At 35.9% G+C, this 21288-nt stretch overlaps 1 protein-coding gene across 12 annotated transcripts in view; it reads left to right on the top strand.

The window, feature by feature from the left end:
- The window catches only part of USP25 (ubiquitin specific peptidase 25), a 151057-nt gene that overhangs the window by 35395 nt on the left and 94374 nt on the right, over positions 1–21288 (top strand). For 7 of the 12 annotated variants that reach the window (XM_078452874.2, XM_078452876.2, XM_078452873.2 and 4 more), the window contains 3 exons: positions 43–123; positions 7968–8091; positions 18573–18735. In XM_078452874.2, the coding sequence (XP_078309000.2) occupies positions 43–123; positions 7968–8091; positions 18573–18735 (368 nt within the window). Of the gene's footprint in view, positions 1–42; positions 124–7967; positions 8092–12508; positions 12584–17454; positions 17476–18572; positions 18736–21288 lie in introns of those variants that run through there. The other 5 variants (XM_060640294.3, XM_060640291.3, XM_078452872.2 and 2 more) reach the window with 3 other exon arrangements.

Genomic DNA, 21288 nt, shown 5'->3' with positions numbered 1-21288 from the left:
TCTTTCATGACCATTAAATTCTTTTGAACTTTTTTAAAACAGGAAAAAAGTATATGCCCACCAGAACAAGATGTGCTACAATTGAGCAATCAAAGTATGGATCAAAAGATGAGAGGGATTTGGGTAGGTAATTTTAACACAGAAAGTAATGCCGCATATTGGCTTAAGTTTTGGAGAAATAGGTATAACACATTGGAATAACTGTTAAGTGGTCGACCCTTCACAAATTTAGATTCAGTGTATCCCACCCCCACCCCCCCCCGCCCCCCGCCAAAAGAACTGAATTATTAGGTGAGGATTGCAAAGAAAGTGAGAGGCTCTGTCTTAGAACTCTGGTCTTGGTTATATTGCTTGGCCACTCTAAAAATGATTTAAAGCACAAGTGATAAATAGATCCAAGTGTAGTGTTGTCATCTCTCCTGAGGGGTAAATCACTTAATGTTAAGCAGTTTTGGATATTATTAATTGAACAGTAATATTTTTCCTGTTCTTCAAATATGTTAAACAAGTAACTGCAGATAGAGAAAAAATAATGCAAAGAAAGTTAAATCTTTTTCCATAGAGATTTCTAATGCATAAAACTATTTGGATGATTCACAAAAAGTCAAGGTTAAGCTAAAAAATAAGATGTTACAGTGGTGTGAAAGTTACTTATAACTGGTTGGATACAACTAGGCTAGGCTTACATTCTAATCTAAGCATGTACTTAGAATTCTGTTAGACATGTACTGCAGAATGACTTGTGTAAATTTATGAATTATATATATATATATTTATATATATATTTGTATATTTATGAATTATATATATATATATATTAATGTTTATTTTTGAGACGGACAGAGAGAGAGAGAGAGAGAAAGAGAGAGCATGAGCAAGGGAGGGGCAGAGAGAGAGGGAGACACAGAATCCAAAGCAGGCTCCAGGCTATGAGCTATCAGCACAGAGCCTGATGCGAGGCTTGAACCCATGAACAGTGAGATCGTGACCTGAGCCGAAGTCAGACGTTTAACCAACTGAGCCACCCAGGTACTCCAAATTTGTGAGTTTTCTTAAATTTTACTGCCAAATGATAGCTGTGCGCTATAACTTTTGTTGACTAATACTGAATGTTGTTGTTGTTGTTTTTTCCCCACAATCCAAGTTGCAAAACAATGAAGTTTATGACAAAATTCAGGAATGGCTGCTGTACTCTTCACTTTTGTTACCAGTACTGCCATTATAATGTCAGCAGCTATTATTAAAAATAGAACAAGACCATTTTGACCTGAGCTATTCAATACAGTTGCCTGTAGTCACATGTGGGAACTTAAATTTAAAATATAAATTAAAATTAAATAATACTAAAATTTAGTTCCTCTGTTGGACTAGACACATTTTCAATGCTCAGTAGTAGTCACATGTGCCTAGTGGCTACCATATTGGACAGTACAGATTAGTACATTTCCATCATGACAGAAAGTTCTATTGGACCTCGCTGTTTGAGAGAGTCTGAATTCAGCAGTGAGAAGATTGGAAAAGTAGGAACATCTTTGGAGCTGAGTGAGAGCAGAGGAGAATGGGAGAATGCAGTGGGAAACATTTGTCCCCTTGAGCTGTGTTACACTGTGTATGTCTTCTTGCTTTTAAGTACTGTTCTAACATGATACTTGATTATGCTGTTGGTCCTAGAACTTACTAGAAAAAATTTTAGGTGGATGAAGCATATGTTCTTAAGTCTTCTAATTAGTCACTGTGAAGATGACTCACTCAGTTTGTCTCTATTCCATAGTCGAGATTTGGCTTTTATTTGTTTAATAAATATTTATTGATTCCCTCATCTGTGTCAGGTACTTTTTTAGGCCTTTAGAAAACAGAGTCTCAGTTTACATAGGGGAAAGACAGTAAACAATAAATAAATAATGTCAGGCAGTAGTAAATTCGTGAAAAACAGTAGAGCAGGGTGAAGGGATGGAGGGTGACAAGGATGTGGTTGTAGGTCAGGCATGAGTTGTGCCAAACAAGGGGTCAGTTGGGGAATATCTGTTGGATGAGTTCTCATTTACGAAGACACCTGAGTGAAGTTAGGGAGTAAACCTTGTGAATGTCTGAGGCAGGTACATCCCAGGCTAGGTAGGAGTATATTGGGCTCAGGAGCTGAATGGTGAGGATCCATGGTGAAGCAGAGTGAATGATGGTGAGCATGGTAGTGCCCTTACTTCCAGTCTGCTGACCATCCTTTGATCATACTTGCCTGTCTCTCCTAAGGCATCCCCATCCTTCTGGTGGCCTAGTGATTTTTATTTTTAGTTTTACAAGCTCTTTGTAATCTCCCCAAACAGTTCTTTGTACTCATCACTCCCTTGCCTAGAAATCTTTGCTAGTGGTGAAGGATTTCCCTTAAGTTTAACCTTATGTAGGTAAAGAAAACAATGGAAGAGCTTTTTTCCTCCTAAATTCAAAATCTTTGCATGTATTGTAATTCAACTATATTATGGGCTAAATTGGCTTTTGTAAACTAACTTGGAAGCCTCATGTCATTTAATATACTATTTTCACGGGAAAATGAATTCTGAGTTATAAATAATTCATATATTTGTAAGTCTAATTCATTGTTATGTTGATGACTGCCTGTATTTTGGAATAAACAGAGAAATGTTTTGGAGCTGGTACTTAAGTTTTACTCAAATGGTAATTCTTTGGAGAGTGAAAGATTTATTAGGGTAAGTGTTATGTTCTGGTATATATATTTCTGACTGTATAGAAAAAATGTTTTAATTTGGGCAGACTTGAAAATATTGGAGGTTAATGTTTATAGGCTTTTGTAACCTGTGATTTTCTATAGTGTTACTCAGCTAACAGTAACACATTTGTGCCCTGAGCTGTGTTCACACCTAGTACTAGAGGGAGGGTTGGTTGAAACATTTTGGTGTTTTACTGAGATCCTCCCTTGGCACAGTTATAAAAATATTCGTAATACTCTGATATTTGCTTGGATTTTTACAAAGGCTAAATTTTTATAATTGAAATTATAAATTGTTTCATTTAGAAGTTGTTTATAGCTATGCTTATTCTCTGTTCCATTTTGAGTATAAGCATATAAGAAACTCATAGGGTGCTAGGCTCCATTGTGAAATTAATAGTTCATTACATGTTTCTTGTTTTAGGAGAAATTGTTCTCCTAACTCCAGAAAAAGAAACTCATGTTTAAGCATTCTATTGAAGTAACATTTAATTTGCTAATATCTAGTCTTAAAATCATGTGTATTTGGTGTAAGAGTAGGTTGTAATAGTCTTTGAGGATTGCCCTATTGTTCTAAAATATCCTATGGGAATAAGCGTTATGCAGTAATGGGAACATCATGGAGAAAACTATTGTAATTGTAGTAAAACTACAAATAATGAATAAACCTCCTCCATTGCTTAAAGGAAAAAGCCCCAGCTTTTCAGCTAAGGACCAATAATAGTCTCTGATCAACCTATCTTTTTAGCATTGAAGACTACTGTTGCTTGTTTATTCCTCTCCTTACACTCTGACACCAGATATGTGCATTTTTCCCACCTCTGACAGATTCTCCAACACCAACTGGGTATCCTACAATTCAACTCAATTCTGAAACTGTCTACCTGGAGTTAACATCGGGTTCCATAAGTTAAGAGCTCTCAGTCCCACAAGACTGTCCCCACTTTACATGCCAGTCACAAGTTCTACATTCTACACAGTCCACACTTCTGTCTGACTTGGCTACTGATTGGGGGTTCTCATAATCTCCTCCTTGATTTTGATAATTTGCAATAATGGCTCACAGAACTCAGGGAAACACTACATGGACTGGTTTATTGTATAAGGATATGATAAAGGATACAGATGAACAAGCCAGATGAAGAGGTATATAGAGTAGGATCTGGAAGGGATCCAAGAGCTGGAGCTCCTGTCTCATGGAGTTGGGGTGTGCCACTGTCCCAGCAGGTGAATATGTTCACCAGTTCGGAAGCACTCTGAACCCTGTACTTTAAGGATTTTTATGGAGGTTTCATCAGGTAGGCATGGTTGATTACTAACTTAATCTCTAGCCCTTCTTTCCTCCCCAGGGAAAAAAGTTCCTCTCAAAGTTCCAAGCTTCTCATCATGGCTTGGTTTTTCTGGTGACCAGCATTCATCCTGAAGCCATACAGGAGCTGGTGAGCATCGGTTCATCCTGAGCTATACAGGAGTCCCCCAGGAGTCATTTCATTAGAACAAAAGATGTTCCTGTCACCCAGAAAATTCCAAGTGATTTAGGAACTCTGTGTCAGGAAATGGGTCAAAAACCAAATATAGAAACTAAAGATGCTCCTAGCATCTTTGTCACTCACCTTGCTCTTTGAATGGATTGTTTACCGATGCATGATTTTATAACACCACAGAAAAGATTTCCTTCCAAACGTTGGAAGAATGTCTGCTTTACGAAACAAATAAAAATTGTTAGTATCACTTGATTTCACCAGAAAAGACTTTAAGTGTTGGGAAGATGTGTGCATAGTGATAGAAACAAGTTTTCAGAGGTACCATTTTTGCTTGAAAATTCCACATTAATCATTGGCAGCACATATTCTCATTTGTTCTCCCTCAGGTGACAGGATCACTTTGTTTATTCTAGAGAGAATATCTGCCAAATTTTGAAGTTTGAGTAATCATAGTTTGTTAGTTGTTTTTTTCAAGTAAAAATAGTGCTCTGTGAAAAAAATATCTGCCAGTTCAGCTGGCTTGCAACTCAAGCATTATACTAACATGTTTTGCACATGCGCAAGCGGGGGAGGAGCAGAGAGAGAGAGGGAGAGAGAGAATCCCAAATAGGCTCTGTGCTGTGAGCGCAGAGCTGATGAGGGGCTCAGACTCACAAACGGAACCATGAGATCATGACCTGAGCCGAAATCACAGATCGGATGCCTAATCAACTGAGCCACCCAGGCGCCCCACACAAGTGTTTTTTCTGGAGCAAAAGCTTACTTTGGAAGCAGCAGAAGTACTATGCATACTTTGTATTTTGTCACATAGGGTTAAAAGAATATGTAAATCAGCGTTTGAGATTTAGTAAAATATTTTCCTTTATGTCAAGGATCTAAGAGAAACAGGCTTTTTTTTTTTTTTTTTTTTTTTTTTTTGAATAGTGAGTATGCTTAGTTGTGACAGTGAATTGCTCAAAGAACTTGGTGCTACTGCCTCAATTTCTGCAGATGCAGCCGTTTTATCCATCATTGTTTTGCATCATCAGTGCAAATATGATCACAGGAGAAATGCCAGATAACATGTTGGAGAATGATTTTTACCTATGGGACCCTTTTCACTTAGGTCATGGGGGAATCCTGAAGGCTTTATTGACCACTCTTGGAAATTTGCTACTATGGAGGAAAGATTTAATAGTTAGAAGACATAAATTTAAAACCTGTCCACCATTCTTTATTCTTATGATGGTATACTTCGTTTCTCACAACTGCAGTTATCTTTGAAATAGGTTTAAAACATCTTGACTTGTTTTTTACTTTTGTGTTTCTTGGGTTACAGTTCAATTATAAAAAGCTCTAATTATAAGTTGTTACTATTTCTAAATGAGTTTTTGTTCTAGCCAGTTTGCTTTACTTGTCAGACATGAAACAGTAAATACTCCAGATAGTTTTAAAGAAGAAATTTAATACAGGGGATTAGGTTCTTACAAAAAAACAAAACAAAACAAAACACTGGAAGTACTAGAGGTGGGATCTCCAGCTCAGCCTTAGGAAATGATTCCCAGGTTCTTGCAGGACTGGCCACCCAGGGAAGCAGCTCCCTCTGCCACAATCAGGAAGATAGTGAATCAGGAGGCCGCCTCTGGGACTACTGAGTTCAAGAACTTACTTCTGCAGCTGCAGCCCAGAGAACAAGCAGGCAGGGTTAGGTAACTGCCACTGAGCTGTGCCTGAACATTGGAATGCAGTCTAGTTGCCACTTCTCTATCTCTTGACATCCCGAATCTGGAAATTGGACACTGGAATGCTATGTGGAACAACACGTATCTGTTCAGTCATGCTGGAGAAAATAGCCAAAAGCAGCAGGATAATGGCTTTCCCCTCGCTCCTTCCTTCTCAGTCTCTTGTTAGTGCATCTGACTGATGCAACCTAAATTCTATTCGGAACCATAGCTACAAGTGAATTGGGAAAATAGATTTGTTTAATCTTCCTAGCTTTTGTAGCTGAAGAAAGCACAGTAGGAGGATGAGAGACTGGAGTCTGAGGGCTAAGTAATCATATCTCCCATACCGGTTTTTCTGCTTCTTTGTGATTTTCATTTTTTTTGTTTTGTTTTTGTTTTTGTTTTTTTTTTACTTCCATTGTTCTTTCTTTACTCACTTGCGTTCTAGTCATTTAATAACCACGGTAGTTCTCATTTTTTGGGGCCCATTCGTGCCTCTCTAGTCCTAGCTTCTTCAACAATTTTTAAGCTGGACTGGATAGCTACACCCAGGGTGACATCCGTCTGCAACTGTTGTCTAGATGGACTTGGGTGTTGTAAGCAAGACTTAGGAAACTTTCGCTTGCTGGTATATGTAGGCATGCTCCATCATTTCAGTTACCTTGCTATATTCTGTTCTACACTTTACCTGACTGAATTTTTTTGTATCCTACTTATTACATTTTCATGAAGTTTCATTGTACTCTCTTAACGACATTTAAAAAACACCTTCCATAGCCAACAAATATTTCTAATATTCTTGTAAGCTGTTGTTGAGAGAAAAAAAGTGTCAATAACAGTAGAAGTAGACTTTTGAAACTATCAATATACATTATTTCTTTCTCAGTAAGTATGGCATATTCTTTTTGAGTAACTATAACCCTACAGTCAATTGGTAAAATACAGGCACCTTATTTTCCCATCCCCAACCCCTTTTCATGTTTCCACTCTTGCAAAATTCTTTTCTAAGAGTTACAAAGAAACAAATTAATTTTTAATGTGTCTCAATATAAAACATTCAAAATACCTGTAACCATAAGCCCAACCTCACAAAGATAAGGTAAAACAGCTATAGCTTTTTCTCTTTCTTACTGTATTGTTGTGCAGTCCCCTACTTAGCAATGCATTATGGTTCTTATGATAATGGAGGTATTATTGCCATCTTTTGAGTGAAGGAAACTGACCAATATAGAAAATTGGATTAAAAAGTGTTTTTTTCTGAAGGTAGTAATAGCTGTAGCCATTATTCTTTGGAAGAAGAATACTTACAGCATCAAGACTGTTTTCTTTCTTGCAAAAGAAAATAGTATCATTTATTTGTATATTTCTTGCTTTTTGTGAAATGAAAATTTTTTTTTAAATGAAAAGGACTGCATGTTCATTCATTAATTCGGATGGTAGCAAAGTGTTTAAAGTAGAAAGTGAAAGGCCCTGATACTTCTAATCCCATAACCCTCAAAATTAATTACTGTTAACAGTTTAGTACATTCTTCTAGTCTTTAAAAAAATGTATATATAAACATATATTTATGGTCAGTTAGTTTCTGAAACATAATTTTTGAGATCTCCTTTATTATCATACTTTGATAGATAATGTGTAGGTGGTAGTATGTATGAATTGTAATGAGTATATGATTGAATTGACTTCAGAAAGCATAAATACAACTTTAATTATGTTGATTTCAATTTTTGTTGGGAAAGAACCAATTTTTTTTTTTTAGCATTCTTCTGCTTATTAGCTTTTAATCAGAGGCTTCCCAGTAAATACTGAGATTCCTCTGCAATGAAAATTATTTATGCTCTTATTGCTTTAGGTATATTTTCTAGGGAAGAACATTGAGTTTTAAAACATAACCAATTTAAAATGTGTTTGCATTCTCTTCAGAGAGGCTCTTATGGAGAATTAAGTTGGTGCTGACTTTGGTTTGAAAGGATATATTGGGTATAAAATCCCCATGATAAGAATTACCTTCATTTTGTTTGACTTTTAATTTTGAGAAAGATAGTTTTGCTTTTCAGATGTGATTGATCTCACTGGAGATGATAAAGATGATCTTCAGAGAGCAATTGCCTTGAGTTTGGCGGAATCAAACAGGGCATTCAGGGAGACTGGAATAACTGATGAGGAGCAAGCCATTAGCAGGTAAAAACATAATTTGTATAAAGTAGATATAAGTACTATTTATAATAGAAATAATAATTGGCTTTAATTAATTTCAAGAGGCACAAAGATATACTTTGTTATTTTAAATAAATCATTAATAAACTTCAGTACTGTTGTTATATTTTCTGTAACCAAAATTTTCATATTCTAGTTCGATTGTATTTGGAGCTTAGATTTTTAGGATTTTGGAGTGGCATTATGAGGCGTTAAAATTTAGATGTATGTTTTCATATTGTTTTGATTGTTTTCTTACCCTAATCTCTTTTGGATATATTGTCCAATTCAGTTTATAGTCATTTATAGCAGGGGTTAGCAACCTTTTTCTGTAAAGGGCCAATAGCAAATGTTTTAGGCTTTATTGGCCATATGGTTTCTGTCACAATTACTCAACTCTAGTATTATAGTGCCAAAGCAGGCATAGATAATATATAATTTAATGAGTGTGACTATGGTCCAATAAATCTTGATTTTAAAAACAGGCTGCCGACTGGATATAGCCCATGGGCCTTAATTCTCCATTTTCTGATCTATAATATGATAGTATGTTTATAGGTTTGTTTGTTTGTTTGTTTTTCTTTTAAAGAAATAGGCAAGATTCCAAGATGTGTGATAGAATGAATCTTTTGATTTAATAATGAAAACTTTTTTAGTTTGAAACATTTTGATTCATCAGTGGATCAAATAAAAATAAATTTGATTTTTTCATGAAACAATGTTGATTTAAAAAAATCTTTATAATCTTCTAAACAGCTTTGTGGAGGTAATGGTAACTCTTTTATTGAAGAGGAAATTGTTCTTTTAGGAGGTTAAATGATTTTCCAAAGGCACACAACTAAGGTAAATCTGACGACGCCAGTGTTCTTTACCCTCTAACGCAGTTGTTTGGTAGCAGAATGTACTAGCTTTCTCAGATAATTTCCCTTGGCACAATATCAATAATGCATTTCTTTGTAGGTAATCTGAGATTACTGTATGGTAGGAGATGCCTCAAAATGCTATGTTTAGCAAAGGCACATAATTTTTCTTAGTAATACTTCTTAATGTCTTTAAATGTTACTTTGTAAGACATTAAGATGGAAAGACTTAAATTAAGATTTATTGTCTTTTTCAGTTGGGGCTAATTTCAGTTAATGCCAGTAATTTTAAATGAAAAACCAAAAATTCATACATTATCTTTAGACATTTTAATTAGGCTTTTTTTTTTGTGTGAAGGATTTAGAGAAATTGTAAAATTAGTTTTTGCCTCAAAAAAAGGATCAGAATGAAATAATTGTCTTGAATAATTATAAAACTTGGCAGGACTTAAACTTTGAGGAGAAATATTTTAAACATGAAATAGGCGAGTTGGATTTCATATTTAAGGGCAATGATCTTTTAAGTGTAAAAGATTGTAAGATAGAATATATATTATAATGCAAATCTTGTTTGTAAAAGTATATGTATATTGTAGAAGCGAATTTACACGAGTATACAACAGAAAAAAGTCTGGAAGCTTATATACCAAATAGTGTCACTAGTTTTTATATCATCTGTTTTCTAATTGAAACAGCATGTACCAGTTAGTTAATAAATAAAAATAACTTGAAAGTTAAGGATTAAAACTTATTCCTAATCTGTTACTTAATGTATATGTTATGTATTGCTCTAGATACTCATTTTTGTCCAAATGGGAACCTATATCTCTTAAGATAATGTTCTTTTTTATTCTTGGTCTTTTAAATTCTAATATACTCTTAAAATAGTGAATACTTTATAAATATTTTTATTGTACATAACATTACCGACATTTGGTGTGGTGTAATATACCATGAAATTTTACATAAAATTATATTCTGTAGAAGTAAAAAATCATACTAATTTAGTTGCAAAATGTAAGTCTTTTCTGGTATGTGTAGATTTTATAATTTACAGCTAACAAAAATATGTCAAGTGTAAAATGTGCAGTTAATAAGCACATATGTAAATCATACTGTGTCAGACAGGGGCACCTGGGTGACTCAGTCGGTTAAGCCTCCGACTTTGACTCAGGTTTTGATCTCACGGTTCATAGGTTTGGGTCCCGCATCTGGCTCTGTGCTGACAGCTCAGAGCCTGGAGCCTGCTTCAGATTCTGTGTCTCCCTGTCTCTCTGCCCTTCCCCTACTCGTACTCTGTCTCCCTCTCTTTCTTTCAAAAATAAACACTAAAAAAAAAAAAAAAAAAAATCAAAAGGGAATAAGAGAATTGTAGCTAAATATATGGCAAAGAGATATTTATATTTGTTCCTATGGGTTTTATGAAGGTTTAGGCTTCTAAATTCAAAAGAGAAAATGATTTTTAAGAAACAGTTTATATATCATGCATCAAAGTAAATTTAACTATTTGCTCATTACTTATGCTCAGATAGCAAAGTTTTACCCAACAGAATCATTTGACTATGATTATATTTCAGCAGACGTACTTTAATATGAGTTCATACATTTGGAATACTACATTATAATTATATGAGTTACAGCATATCTTTTTATATCTCACAATCCTCTGTGTAGGCACTCACAAATTTCATGGTAAATTTCTTAAGTGGAACATTTAAAAAGAAGGTTTTTTTTTTACATTTATTTATTTTTGAGAGAGAGAGACAGACACAGGATCCCAAGCAGGCTCTGCACTGTAAGCAAAAGAGAAAGAGAGAAAGCAAATTCTAGGGAGTATGCTACTAAGCTTGCCACACTTAGAAAAACAAACCCACAAACAAAACCCAGGTGCTCGGGGTATCTGGGTGGCTCAATTGGTTAAGTGTCTGACTTCGGCTCAGGTCATGATCTCATGGTTCATGGGTTCAAGCCCTGAATTGGGCTGTGTGCTGACAGCCCAAAGCCTGAAGCCTGCTTCGGATTCTCTCTCTCTCTCTCTCTCTCTCTCTCTCTCTCTCTCTCTCTCCCTCTCTCCCTCCCTCCCTCTCCCTCCCTCTCCCTCTCCCTCTCCCTCTCCCTCTCCCTCTCCCTCTCCCTCTCCCTCTCCCTCTCCCTCTCCCTCTCTCCCTCTCTCCCTCTCTCCCTCTCTCCCTCTCCCTCTCTCCCTCTCTCCCTCTCTCCCTCTCTCCCTCTCCCTGCTCACTCTCTTTCTCTCTCTGTCTCTCTCTCAAAAATAAATAAACATTAAACAAATTTAAAAAAAAGAAAAAATTGGATGCTCAGCCAACTGAGCCACCCAGGCACCCTGGGGAATTTAGTTTTGGATGGTGTTGTTTTTGTGTTGTTTCTAGGTTCTGGCAGAATCAAAAGTATATTGTCTCTCTAGGAGGGTGTCTTTATCCTTGGCCTCAGAGAACCCCTTCGGTAGCTTTTGAAGCTCTGTAAGAACCCACCCTGAAAATTACCACACACACTTGGAAAAAAGAAAAAAAATACCGTGAGAATCAGCAAGAGCAATAGGCAGTACACATGTATTTAGATATTGTGATTGATAGAGTTATGCTTTAGCTTTTATAGGATATAAGAAATCCTTGAAAATATGACGTAGTACATTTGAAAAAGAATGGAAAATATCTTCTGGAAATGAAAATTAGGATTACCAAAGTAAGACCAGAAAAGAAAACAGAATATAGGTTTAATAGGTTAGAAATAGCTAAAGAACGGGGGAGGAGGCAAGGGAGTCACGATCACAGGGTCACGGGATTGAAATCTGCATCGGGCTTTAGACCAAGCATGGAGCCTGCTTGGAATTCTCTCTGCCCCTCTCCCCGCTTGCACATGCATGCGTGCTGGCTCTCTCTCTAAAACAAAATAAAAACAAAAAACAAAACAAAAAAGAATTGGCTAAAGAACATTAGTCTGGAGGGTGAATAGGAGAAGAAATTCTCCAATTTGTAACAGATAGCTAAAAAAAAAAGAAAAATACGGAGATAGGTTAAAAGACATGGAAAATAAAGTGAGTAGGTCTAACATACTTTAATTGGTGTTACAGAAGGAGAGGAGAGAGTGGCTCAAAGGCCATATTTAAAGAGATAATAATTTATAATTTTTCAGAAGTGGAAAAAATAACCTATAATTTCGCAAAGCCCAACAAATCCTAGTTGGGAAAATTAAAAGAAACCCACACCAGAGTCACGATAATGATACTCCAGAACATTTAGGACTGAGAAAATCTTTAAAATATTCACAGAGAAAAAAGGAATCATCCTAAAAATAGTGACAGTGAAGGTGACAAATGACACAGTTGACACAGTAATAAGACACATGAAAATCATGAAATGATTTTCAGTGAATGAAAAGAACTGCCAGGATTCTTTGCTCAGTGAAACAGTGAGGGGTAGTCTCACCAGGGCACTTTTCCTTGTGTTTCAGGCTCCAAGGGCAGTTCTGGAAGACTGAGTGTGGGGTGGTTATACTGCCTCCACTGCTACAAAATCAGTATGTCCCATTCCGGTAGTTGTAATTTTACCTCTTTTTGCAGTAATTTTCTACTTGAACCTGACCTTTCATCTAGAAGGGTAAGTGCAAGAGGAAAAAAATTTTTACAAAATTTACAGGGGCTCATTGTGGCTCCCACATAGGCCTCCATGGGCCATTGTAGAGAAACTGATTGAGCCGTGTATTCAACTGACTATTGACTAGTTTTATACTCCAAGACCATTCAGTCCAACAAGGAAGTCCAGGGGTCTGAGCTGGAGTTAAGTTTGGGAGCCACCTGGGGTAGGGGGTTTACCAACCAGAATGGCCTGCCGTTGCCCTTAGGGAAAGAAAAAAGCATCATGTCCAGGAGCAGTTAGGGTGGGATTCTGAATTTTTATTACATTTCTTTATTTTTGAGAGGCAGAGAGAGACAGAGCATGAGTGGGGAGGGGCAGAGAGAGAGGGAGACACAGAATCCAAAGCAGGCTCCAGGCTCCAAGCTGTCAGCCCAGAGCCCGATGCTGGGGTTGAACCCACGAACCGTGAGATCATGACCTGAGCCGAAGTTGGACACTCAACCGACTGAGTCACTCAGGCACCCCGGATTCTGAATTTTTAAAATAGTTCTCTTTTTTTTTTTTATTAAAAAAATGTTTTTAATGTTTGTCTTTGAGAGAGAGACACACAGAATGCAAGCAGGAGAGGGGCAGAGAGAGGAGGAGACACAGAATCTGAAGCAGGTTCCAGGCTCTGAGCTGTCAGCACAGAGCCCAACGTGGGGCTCAAACTCATGCAACAGTGAGATCATGACCTGAGCCAAAGTCAGTCACTTAACCAACTGAGCCACCCAGGCACCCCTAAAATAGATCTCTTAACTCCTACCCTTTTTATTTAGGAAGCTGTGTGAGAGGAAACTGCATTAAGAAGATGTGTAGGTGAGGCAGTCAATTATAAATCTTTTTAGTTTTGTGAAAATAATAGTAAGGCTCAACAATACCAGATACCTGTGGATCATAGAAGACCCATGGAATGCTTTAATTTCTATTTAATTACTATTCATTTTTTGAGTCATTTCTGACATTGTCAGAGTACAAGTGGTCTGGAAAAATTGAAAATATGAAACAGATTAGTTTCAAGGAATGCAGGACTGTGGCCAGAATTGACTGATTAGATGGGAACAGCAACACTGTAACTTGAAACAGTGTCAATAGTGAGGTACCACTGCTAGTCCCAAGAAGGGCAGAGGCCAGTAAGTGGGGAGAGCTGAGTGGCCAAAGGTTCTTTGTAGTCAGTCTTCCAGAATTGACAGGCAGGAATCCCCCATACAGTGTGTCCTACCTCACCACAGGAGAAACAGATCAACTTTTGGAAGAGTCACATGTCTGACAGGCAGGCAGTGGTAGCCTCTGTGTCGGAAACATAGAATCTCTTAATTTGTATTTAACATACGATTATTGACATGTTGCCTTGTTGGCTGTAATGATAGATTGCAGCAGTGGCGGCCGTCTGGTTAGTGCACACTTGCCAAGTCATCCCCTTAGAGAACAGGCCCCACTGTTCCTCCATCACAGAGGCTAAGATGGAAACAGCAGGACTATACCAAATATTGGTAAGCACGTGGAGTACCTGGAACTGTCACATATTGTTGGTAGGGGTGTATAACGGAATTACCACTTTGGAAAATCTGGAAAACTGGGTACTTATAATGAATTTCAACATATACTATACTACTACTTAGTGTTTCCATTCCTAGGTATAGACCCTTGAGAAAGGAGTCCATTAGTTTTATTGATAATAACTAAAAACTGCAAACAATTAAAACTTGATGCAAAAAAGTGACTGCTGTATGATTTCATTTCTGTGATGTTTAAGGACAGGCAAAACTAATTTACAGTGATAGAAGTCAGAATGGTGATTTCCTGGGAATCACTCTTGGCTATAAAAAGGGTATGAGAGAATTTACTAGAACGATGGATATTTTCTGTATTTTTATCTGGGTGGTAGTTAAATAGGTGTATAGATCTGTAAAAAGTTTCACTGAGCTGTACATTTAAGATTTGTGTATCTTATATGCAAATTATCCCTCTACAAAGTACTCTTTCCAAGAAAAGCATGCTTTGAGCTATGTTGATTGATAATCAATATGCAAAAATTATATTTCTATGTACAAAAAGAATGATAGGGAGAAATTTTAAAAAGCTACCATTTATAACATAAAACTGTCAAAGACAAGAGTAAATTTAATGAATGTGCAAGAACTTCCAAGAAAATTAGCAAATATCATTGAGACACATTAATGAATATGTAAATAATTGGAAACATATTGTATTTCACAAATTGGAGGACTGAATGTTGTAAAAATGGTCAGCTTTCCTTAAACTGATTTATGGATATAGTATGATCCTAATCATAATACCATTTTTTTCAAAAAAGGAAAATTACAAAATTATTCCTCTCTTCCTTCTTTCCTCCCCCTCCCTCCCTTCTTTCTTTCCTCCTTCAGTCCTCTGTCTCCTCCCTTCCCCTCCCTTCCCCTTCCCTTCCCCTTCCCTTCCCCTTCCCTTCCCCTTCCCTTCTCCCTCCCTTCCCTCTTTCCTTTTCATTTTCTTTTTTGTTGGTCTATACAGCCTAAATGATATGTATGTTTTTCAGTGAGTGTGATGTTTCCCTAAATGTACTCAGATGATCTAAAGTGGGATGTTTTCAACATTACTGCTACGATGCAATTTAAATAATTTAAATATAATTAACACCACAAACATAATAAAACTAGCAAAAACCCAAAAACCAAAATCAGTACAATAAAAATTTAATGGGAAGGTGAACATTTATCATAAGTAAGTGCTTTAAATATTCCATGTAGAGTGTAGAAGGAAAAGAGCAAAACATTTTATCATCTTTGTGTATTGCTGCATGGTCATGACCAGTGTTGGGAAGATAAGAAAGCAGGTGATGGGTAGTGGGAATTGGTTTTTGATTTGTGGCTTTTGGGGTTGCATCTCTCAGCATGCTGTGTTTTGCTATAAGCTATTTCTAAGCTCTCTGAGATTTACAGTGTTGTTTTTTTTGTTTGTTTTTGTTTTTTGTTTTTTCTCTCTACTGGCAGACTTAATATCTGGATTTGTAGCTATTGCATACTTTATACTTCAGAGCATGGATAGTATCAGTGGCTTTACTTTGGTGAGGTCAGGGAAGGAACTCTTATTTATGTAGGACCTGGCTTTATAGAAAGTTTATATTCATTTTGCCAATACTAGACTATAAAAAGGGATGGGGTCTTGGGAATAGAGTAATATTTGGGCTAGAGATTGGGCTTTTGCCAGAAAAATAGAGAAGCAGCAGCCACATCTAATATCTTAATCCTTTCACTGTAAACATTTGTTTAGCCCTTAGTATTTATCATATGTGCTCTAGGAATGAAACAAATCTGTTTTTACCCTCCAGATGCTGATGCGAGAGACTGGCTGAGTAATAAATATTTTTGGTGCAGTGTGATAAATGTATTAATAACTTTTTAGGAGTCAGGAAGAGGTGGTGGGAAACTTAGTGAAGTGTGTTGTAAGTCCCTGGTGATACAAAACTGAATGTGTTATAAACTGTAAATCAAGGTCACAGAGTCATGGCATTCTTCCATCCACCATCTTTTAGTATGATAGCTCTACCATGTGGTGTGGTTAAGGAATGTTACAATAAACCTAGTTCTTTAAAACCCGTATTTTTTGTTATAATGAATGAAGAGATCTACATATGACTGAGTTGAGTCTTCTTCTTTCCTGTTTGTGGTATTTGCAGCTTTCCCCAGAACTCATTGCTTGTTTTAGTTCATTCATCTCTAATTACCAAGGCTGAAATAAGTTTCCTTTATTTATACTCCTAAATATGCATCTGCGTTACAAAAAGAACAAAATTGTCAAAGGAAAGCACTCTCATTTGTAAAAGTCAATAAAAAATTAAATATACCTTATATACAGCAGTCTTTTGTGTTATAGTTCCCTTTTGTATACTTACATTAAATAATTGCCTTGTACAAAATCAGTTCTAATATATTATTATTATATTGAACTTTACAACTTGAACAGTAGGGAGTCTTTCAAGTTGGCTTTTTTACTTTTTTTTTTTTTTTTTTTTTTTTTTTTTAACGTTTATTTATTTTTGAGACAGAGAGAGACAGAGCATGATCGGGGGAGGGTCAGAGAGAGAGGGAGACACAGAATCGGAAGCAGGCTCCAGGCTCTGAGCTGTCAGCACAGAGCCCGACGCGGGGCTCGAACTCACAGACCGTGAGATCATGACCTGAGCCGAAGTCGGACGCTTAACCGACCAAGCCACCCAGGCGCCCCGGCTTTTTTTACTTTTTATTTCCCCCTTACGTTCTTGAAAACTTCATAACAATGGGCTATTCTAGACAAATTCTTACTTTCTTCTGCCCCAACTCACCTAACTATTTCCAAGGATTCTGGTACCTTTTACTGGTAAATAGTTGATAAGAAAAAGCTTCCCATGGGCTGTGGTTGCATGTGAGAGCTGGTTTTTGGGCACAGTACTGTTGCTAATACTGGATCACTTTTAAAAGTTACAGAGGTATTGCAAACTGTTTGTTTTTATTTTTATTTTATTTTTTTATTTATCTTGAGAGAGAGTTCACATGTGTGCAAATGGGGGATGGGCAGAGAAAGAGGGAGAGAGAGAATCCCAATCAGGCTCTGTGCTGACAGCGCAGAATCCGACATGGGGGTCTATTCCGTGAACCGTCAGATTATGACCTGAGCCTAAATCAAGAGTCAGACACTTAATCAACTGAGCCATTCAGGCACCCCTGAGGTGTTCATTTATAAATGTTTTGAGTTTGATCTTTGCATTTCAACCTATCATGTTGTTACCTATTTTTTAGGATGTGGTTTCATTGATTCCCAAACGGAGACTTTATCCTGTATTCACATAACTTAAGTGATGATGTTATCCTGTATTCACATAACTTAAGCGATGATAAGTTGAGTCCTATTATATTTTATCTAATGTCATGTTGAAAATAATACTGTTAGAGATAAAAATATAATTTACTTTTCCCCCATAATTAAGGAATATAGCTATATGAATTTGACATTAATCTTAGAGGGCAAAATCTTTAAAATAAAGATGGTGTAGCATGAGTGAGATTTTCACAAGTAGCCAAAATGTTGGAAAAACTTACTCTTGATAAAGTCTTTTTAATTAACACAAAATGGGTTAAGACGCTTTGAATATTACTTATGCTTATTAAGAGTAGTGACACGTTTTGAACAGGCAAAATGCTTTGTTAGTTATATTGGGAATTAAGGTTTTCCTGCATGTTCTTACTTGCTTACGAGCAAGAAAAATGTGATTAAGCAAAGTAGCCTTATTCTTGCCATGTTTAGATGTATGTAAGATATTATATAGATAAGCTTATTTTTAAGAGGTAAATCTTTTATTATTCTGATATGTATGTAGGTAAGCTTTTGGGTGAAAAAATAAACACATAACTATTCTCTTTATTTAGCTGTCATAAGTCATAGAACCCTAGAACTGAAAGAACTCTAGAATTTACCTTAGCTTTTTTTTTCCTTTTAATAGAAAAGGAAAATTAATGGTCAGAGGAGTAAAAGTTCAGTTTGTTTAGGAATGTTTTCTTGGTGATTTAAAGCAGTTATTATTAAAAACTAGTCTTTATGTTATTTTATAAATATTTACTAGAGTGATTTCTTAGAAAACTTAATATAGGTGCTATATTCCTGGTACTAAACCTCAAATCTGTTGAACCATAATTTAACATAATATATTTTCTGTTTTATAACACTGTCTTTTGCATTAAATTTCCTTTTTCTTAGGAAAAAAGGCTGCGTGTCTCTTGATATGTTTGCCACTACTGTGTGCTTACAGAAAACTAACTTCTACTTGAGTAAAGTTTGTGTTTAACATTAATTCCCCAGATACGTTATCCCTAGCTTACGTAATTAAAATCCTTAGTTTGTGGTATGTTATTTCCTAGGTTACAGCACTAAATTAATAGTGTATTTTTTTTTTTTTTTTTTTTTTTTTTTTTTTATCATTTTCTTTCCATCGTTTAAGAGTTCTTGAAGCCAGCATAGCAGAAAATAAAGCCTGTTTAAAGAGGACGCCTACAGAAGTTTGGAGGGATTCTCGAAACCCTTACGATAGAAAAAGGCAGGACAAAGCTCCTGTTGGACTAAAGAATGTTGGCAATACTTGCTGGTTTAGTGCTGTTATTCAGGTAAGGATCTTCATGCAGATCTTACTTGGTGGGCATGATGGCAATGGAAAGTGGGTTGGGGTGTGTGTCTTTTAAATTGTGTACTTTAAACATAAATGTAAGCAAGGTTTTAATATGCCCTTCTGTCCAATGAGCTAGTTGTGGATTGTTAATACTCCTCTCTCTTCTCTTGTCCTCACCCCAGTATGAAGCTTTAATAGTAGAGTAGTACTTAACCCTTTCACTTATTTGGAAATAATCTCCTTCCTCCCTTCTGTTAGGAGTTATTGTCAGAGTAGAAAGAGTAAAAAATATTTTGTATGTATTACTCTGCAAATCTTGAGAAGGATATAACCGAGATATGAAAGCAGAACTGTTATTTTTTGTTGTTGTTAACCAAATTAAATTATTGTACATGATGGAAGATGTTATTCATAGAATTATACTCATTTTAATTACTTATATTCTTAATATAAGGTGACAATTTGAGGAGGGTATAGATTGACATAATTTTCTAAACATATGATGTGTAAAGAATAAATATTGATAAATCAAGAGTAATGAATTTTTTTTTAACTTGAAAGGCCCTTAATGAAATGTTTCTTGAAACCCTTATTCTAAAATGAAAAATATTTGTATGCATAGTTATGCATCCTCTTCTCAATTTGGACTAATTTTCTTTCTTTCTTTCTTTCTTTCTTTCTTTCTTTCTTTCTTTCTTTCTTTCTTTTTCACTTTTCTTTTATGAGATACTATTGTCATAATTCTTTACTATTCTCAGGTAGACATTGGTAATGTTATCCATCAGATTAGAAAACATGAAATTAAATGATCTCCTTAAAACAATCTATGGGGGCGCCTGGGTGGCTCAGTCAGTTAAGCGTCTGACCTCGGCTCAGGTCATGATCTCACAGTTGGTGAGTTCGAGCCCTGCATCAGGCTCCGTGCTCACAGCTTGGAGCCTGGAGCCTGCTTCGGATTCTTTGTCTCCCTCTCTCTCTGCTCCTCCCCTGCTTGCACTCTGTCTCTGTCTCTCTCTCTCAAAAATAAGTAAACATTAAAAAATTAAAAAAAAAAATAAAATAAAAAAATAAAACAATCTATGAATAATAACATACTCAATTTTTATGACCCTTTAGGAAAATCTTTTGTTTTCCTAATACAGTTGAATTATAGCTTATTATTTAGTATTCCTGAGGAGTACTGTTTAAATCATTATGTATGCCATTTCTTCTTATATTCAAAATATCTCTTCATTCTGTAGCTTCCCAAATCTGTAGGTACGATGGTATAAACTTTTGTGTGATATTAAAGCAACTAACTGGTTATTTAGTTCATTTTCTATAAAATTGTTAATTGTCTTCTGTAATTTTAACGTTTTTTCTACTTCAGTGTTATAATTCCCAACTGTCACTCCCTTTTTTGTTTGGCACATAATATCGTACAATTTGATTCCCTTTGGTTTTCTAGATTTATGTCTCTAAATTCTGTAGTGTATACTAGTTTTAAGTAATATACTGTGTTATTTGTTTTTTAGGCTATTAAAATGTTAATGAATACCTGAATTAACATAAATCTGTAGTAATACCTTTGTTCCTGTCTTTGATTATACATTAATTATTCATGTACCTGACAATAATATCTACAATTTTATTAGAATCTTTATGTCTTGCTTTACTTTACTTTGCACTGTTAGTAAGAGTTTTTACATTTTATTGTTCAATATAAGTTTTATAATTTAGACCTTATTTTAAAAATATGAAGCACAGTTTGAAGGCTGTGATGTGAGTCTTCAATTATGCTTTGCTGCCTGTATTTGGACAAGTAGGTGCTATCTCTGCACTTTAATGGCCAGCTAATGAGGCTCATTGGTTAATGAGGCCTCTTTTAGAAAAACTGTTAGAAGAAAGTACTTGCAAATGATCAATATTTCTTAGTTAGAATAGGTGCTTTGTATTTCTATACACTGTATTGTAAGAAAGGCCTGTTTGAAATGATGACTAAATTCATACTAATAGAAATGGGGATAACCACTTTTTGTTTTCATGGGATAAACTTCTTTCAGTATCTTGGTTCAAATTTTTTTTTAATTTTCTTTTATATTTGTTTATTTTAGAGAGAGAGAGTGTGAGCATGCAAGAGTGGGGAAAGGGCAGAGAGAGAGACACACACAAAATCCAAAGCAGGCTCTATGCTCTGAGCTGTCAGTACAGAGCTTGACACAGGGCTCGAACTCATGAACCACCAGATCATGACCTGAGTCAAAGTGGGACGCTTAACTGACTGAACTACTCAGGCACTCCCAGAATTTTATTTTATTTATTTATTATTATTATTTTTTAATGTTTATTTATTTTTGAGAAAGACAGAGTTTAAGTGGGGGGAGGGGCAGAGAGAGAGAGAGAGACAGAGAGAGAGACAGAGAGAGAGACACAGAATCCGAAGCAGGCTCCAGACTCTGAGCCATCAGCACAGAGCCCGATGTGGGGCTCGAACTCACTAACCTAGCAAGATCATGACCTGAGCCGAAGTCGGACACTTAATTGACTGAGACATCCAGGTGCCCCCAGAATT

This window comes from Panthera onca, chromosome C2 (genome assembly GCF_046562875.1).
Source record: "Panthera onca isolate mPanOnc1 chromosome C2, mPanOnc1 haplotype 2, whole genome shotgun sequence".
Taxonomy (NCBI): Eukaryota; Metazoa; Chordata; class Mammalia; order Carnivora; family Felidae; genus Panthera; species Panthera onca.
Note: the sequence above shows the minus strand (reverse complement) of the source record. Positions and strands in the feature narration are given on the sequence as shown.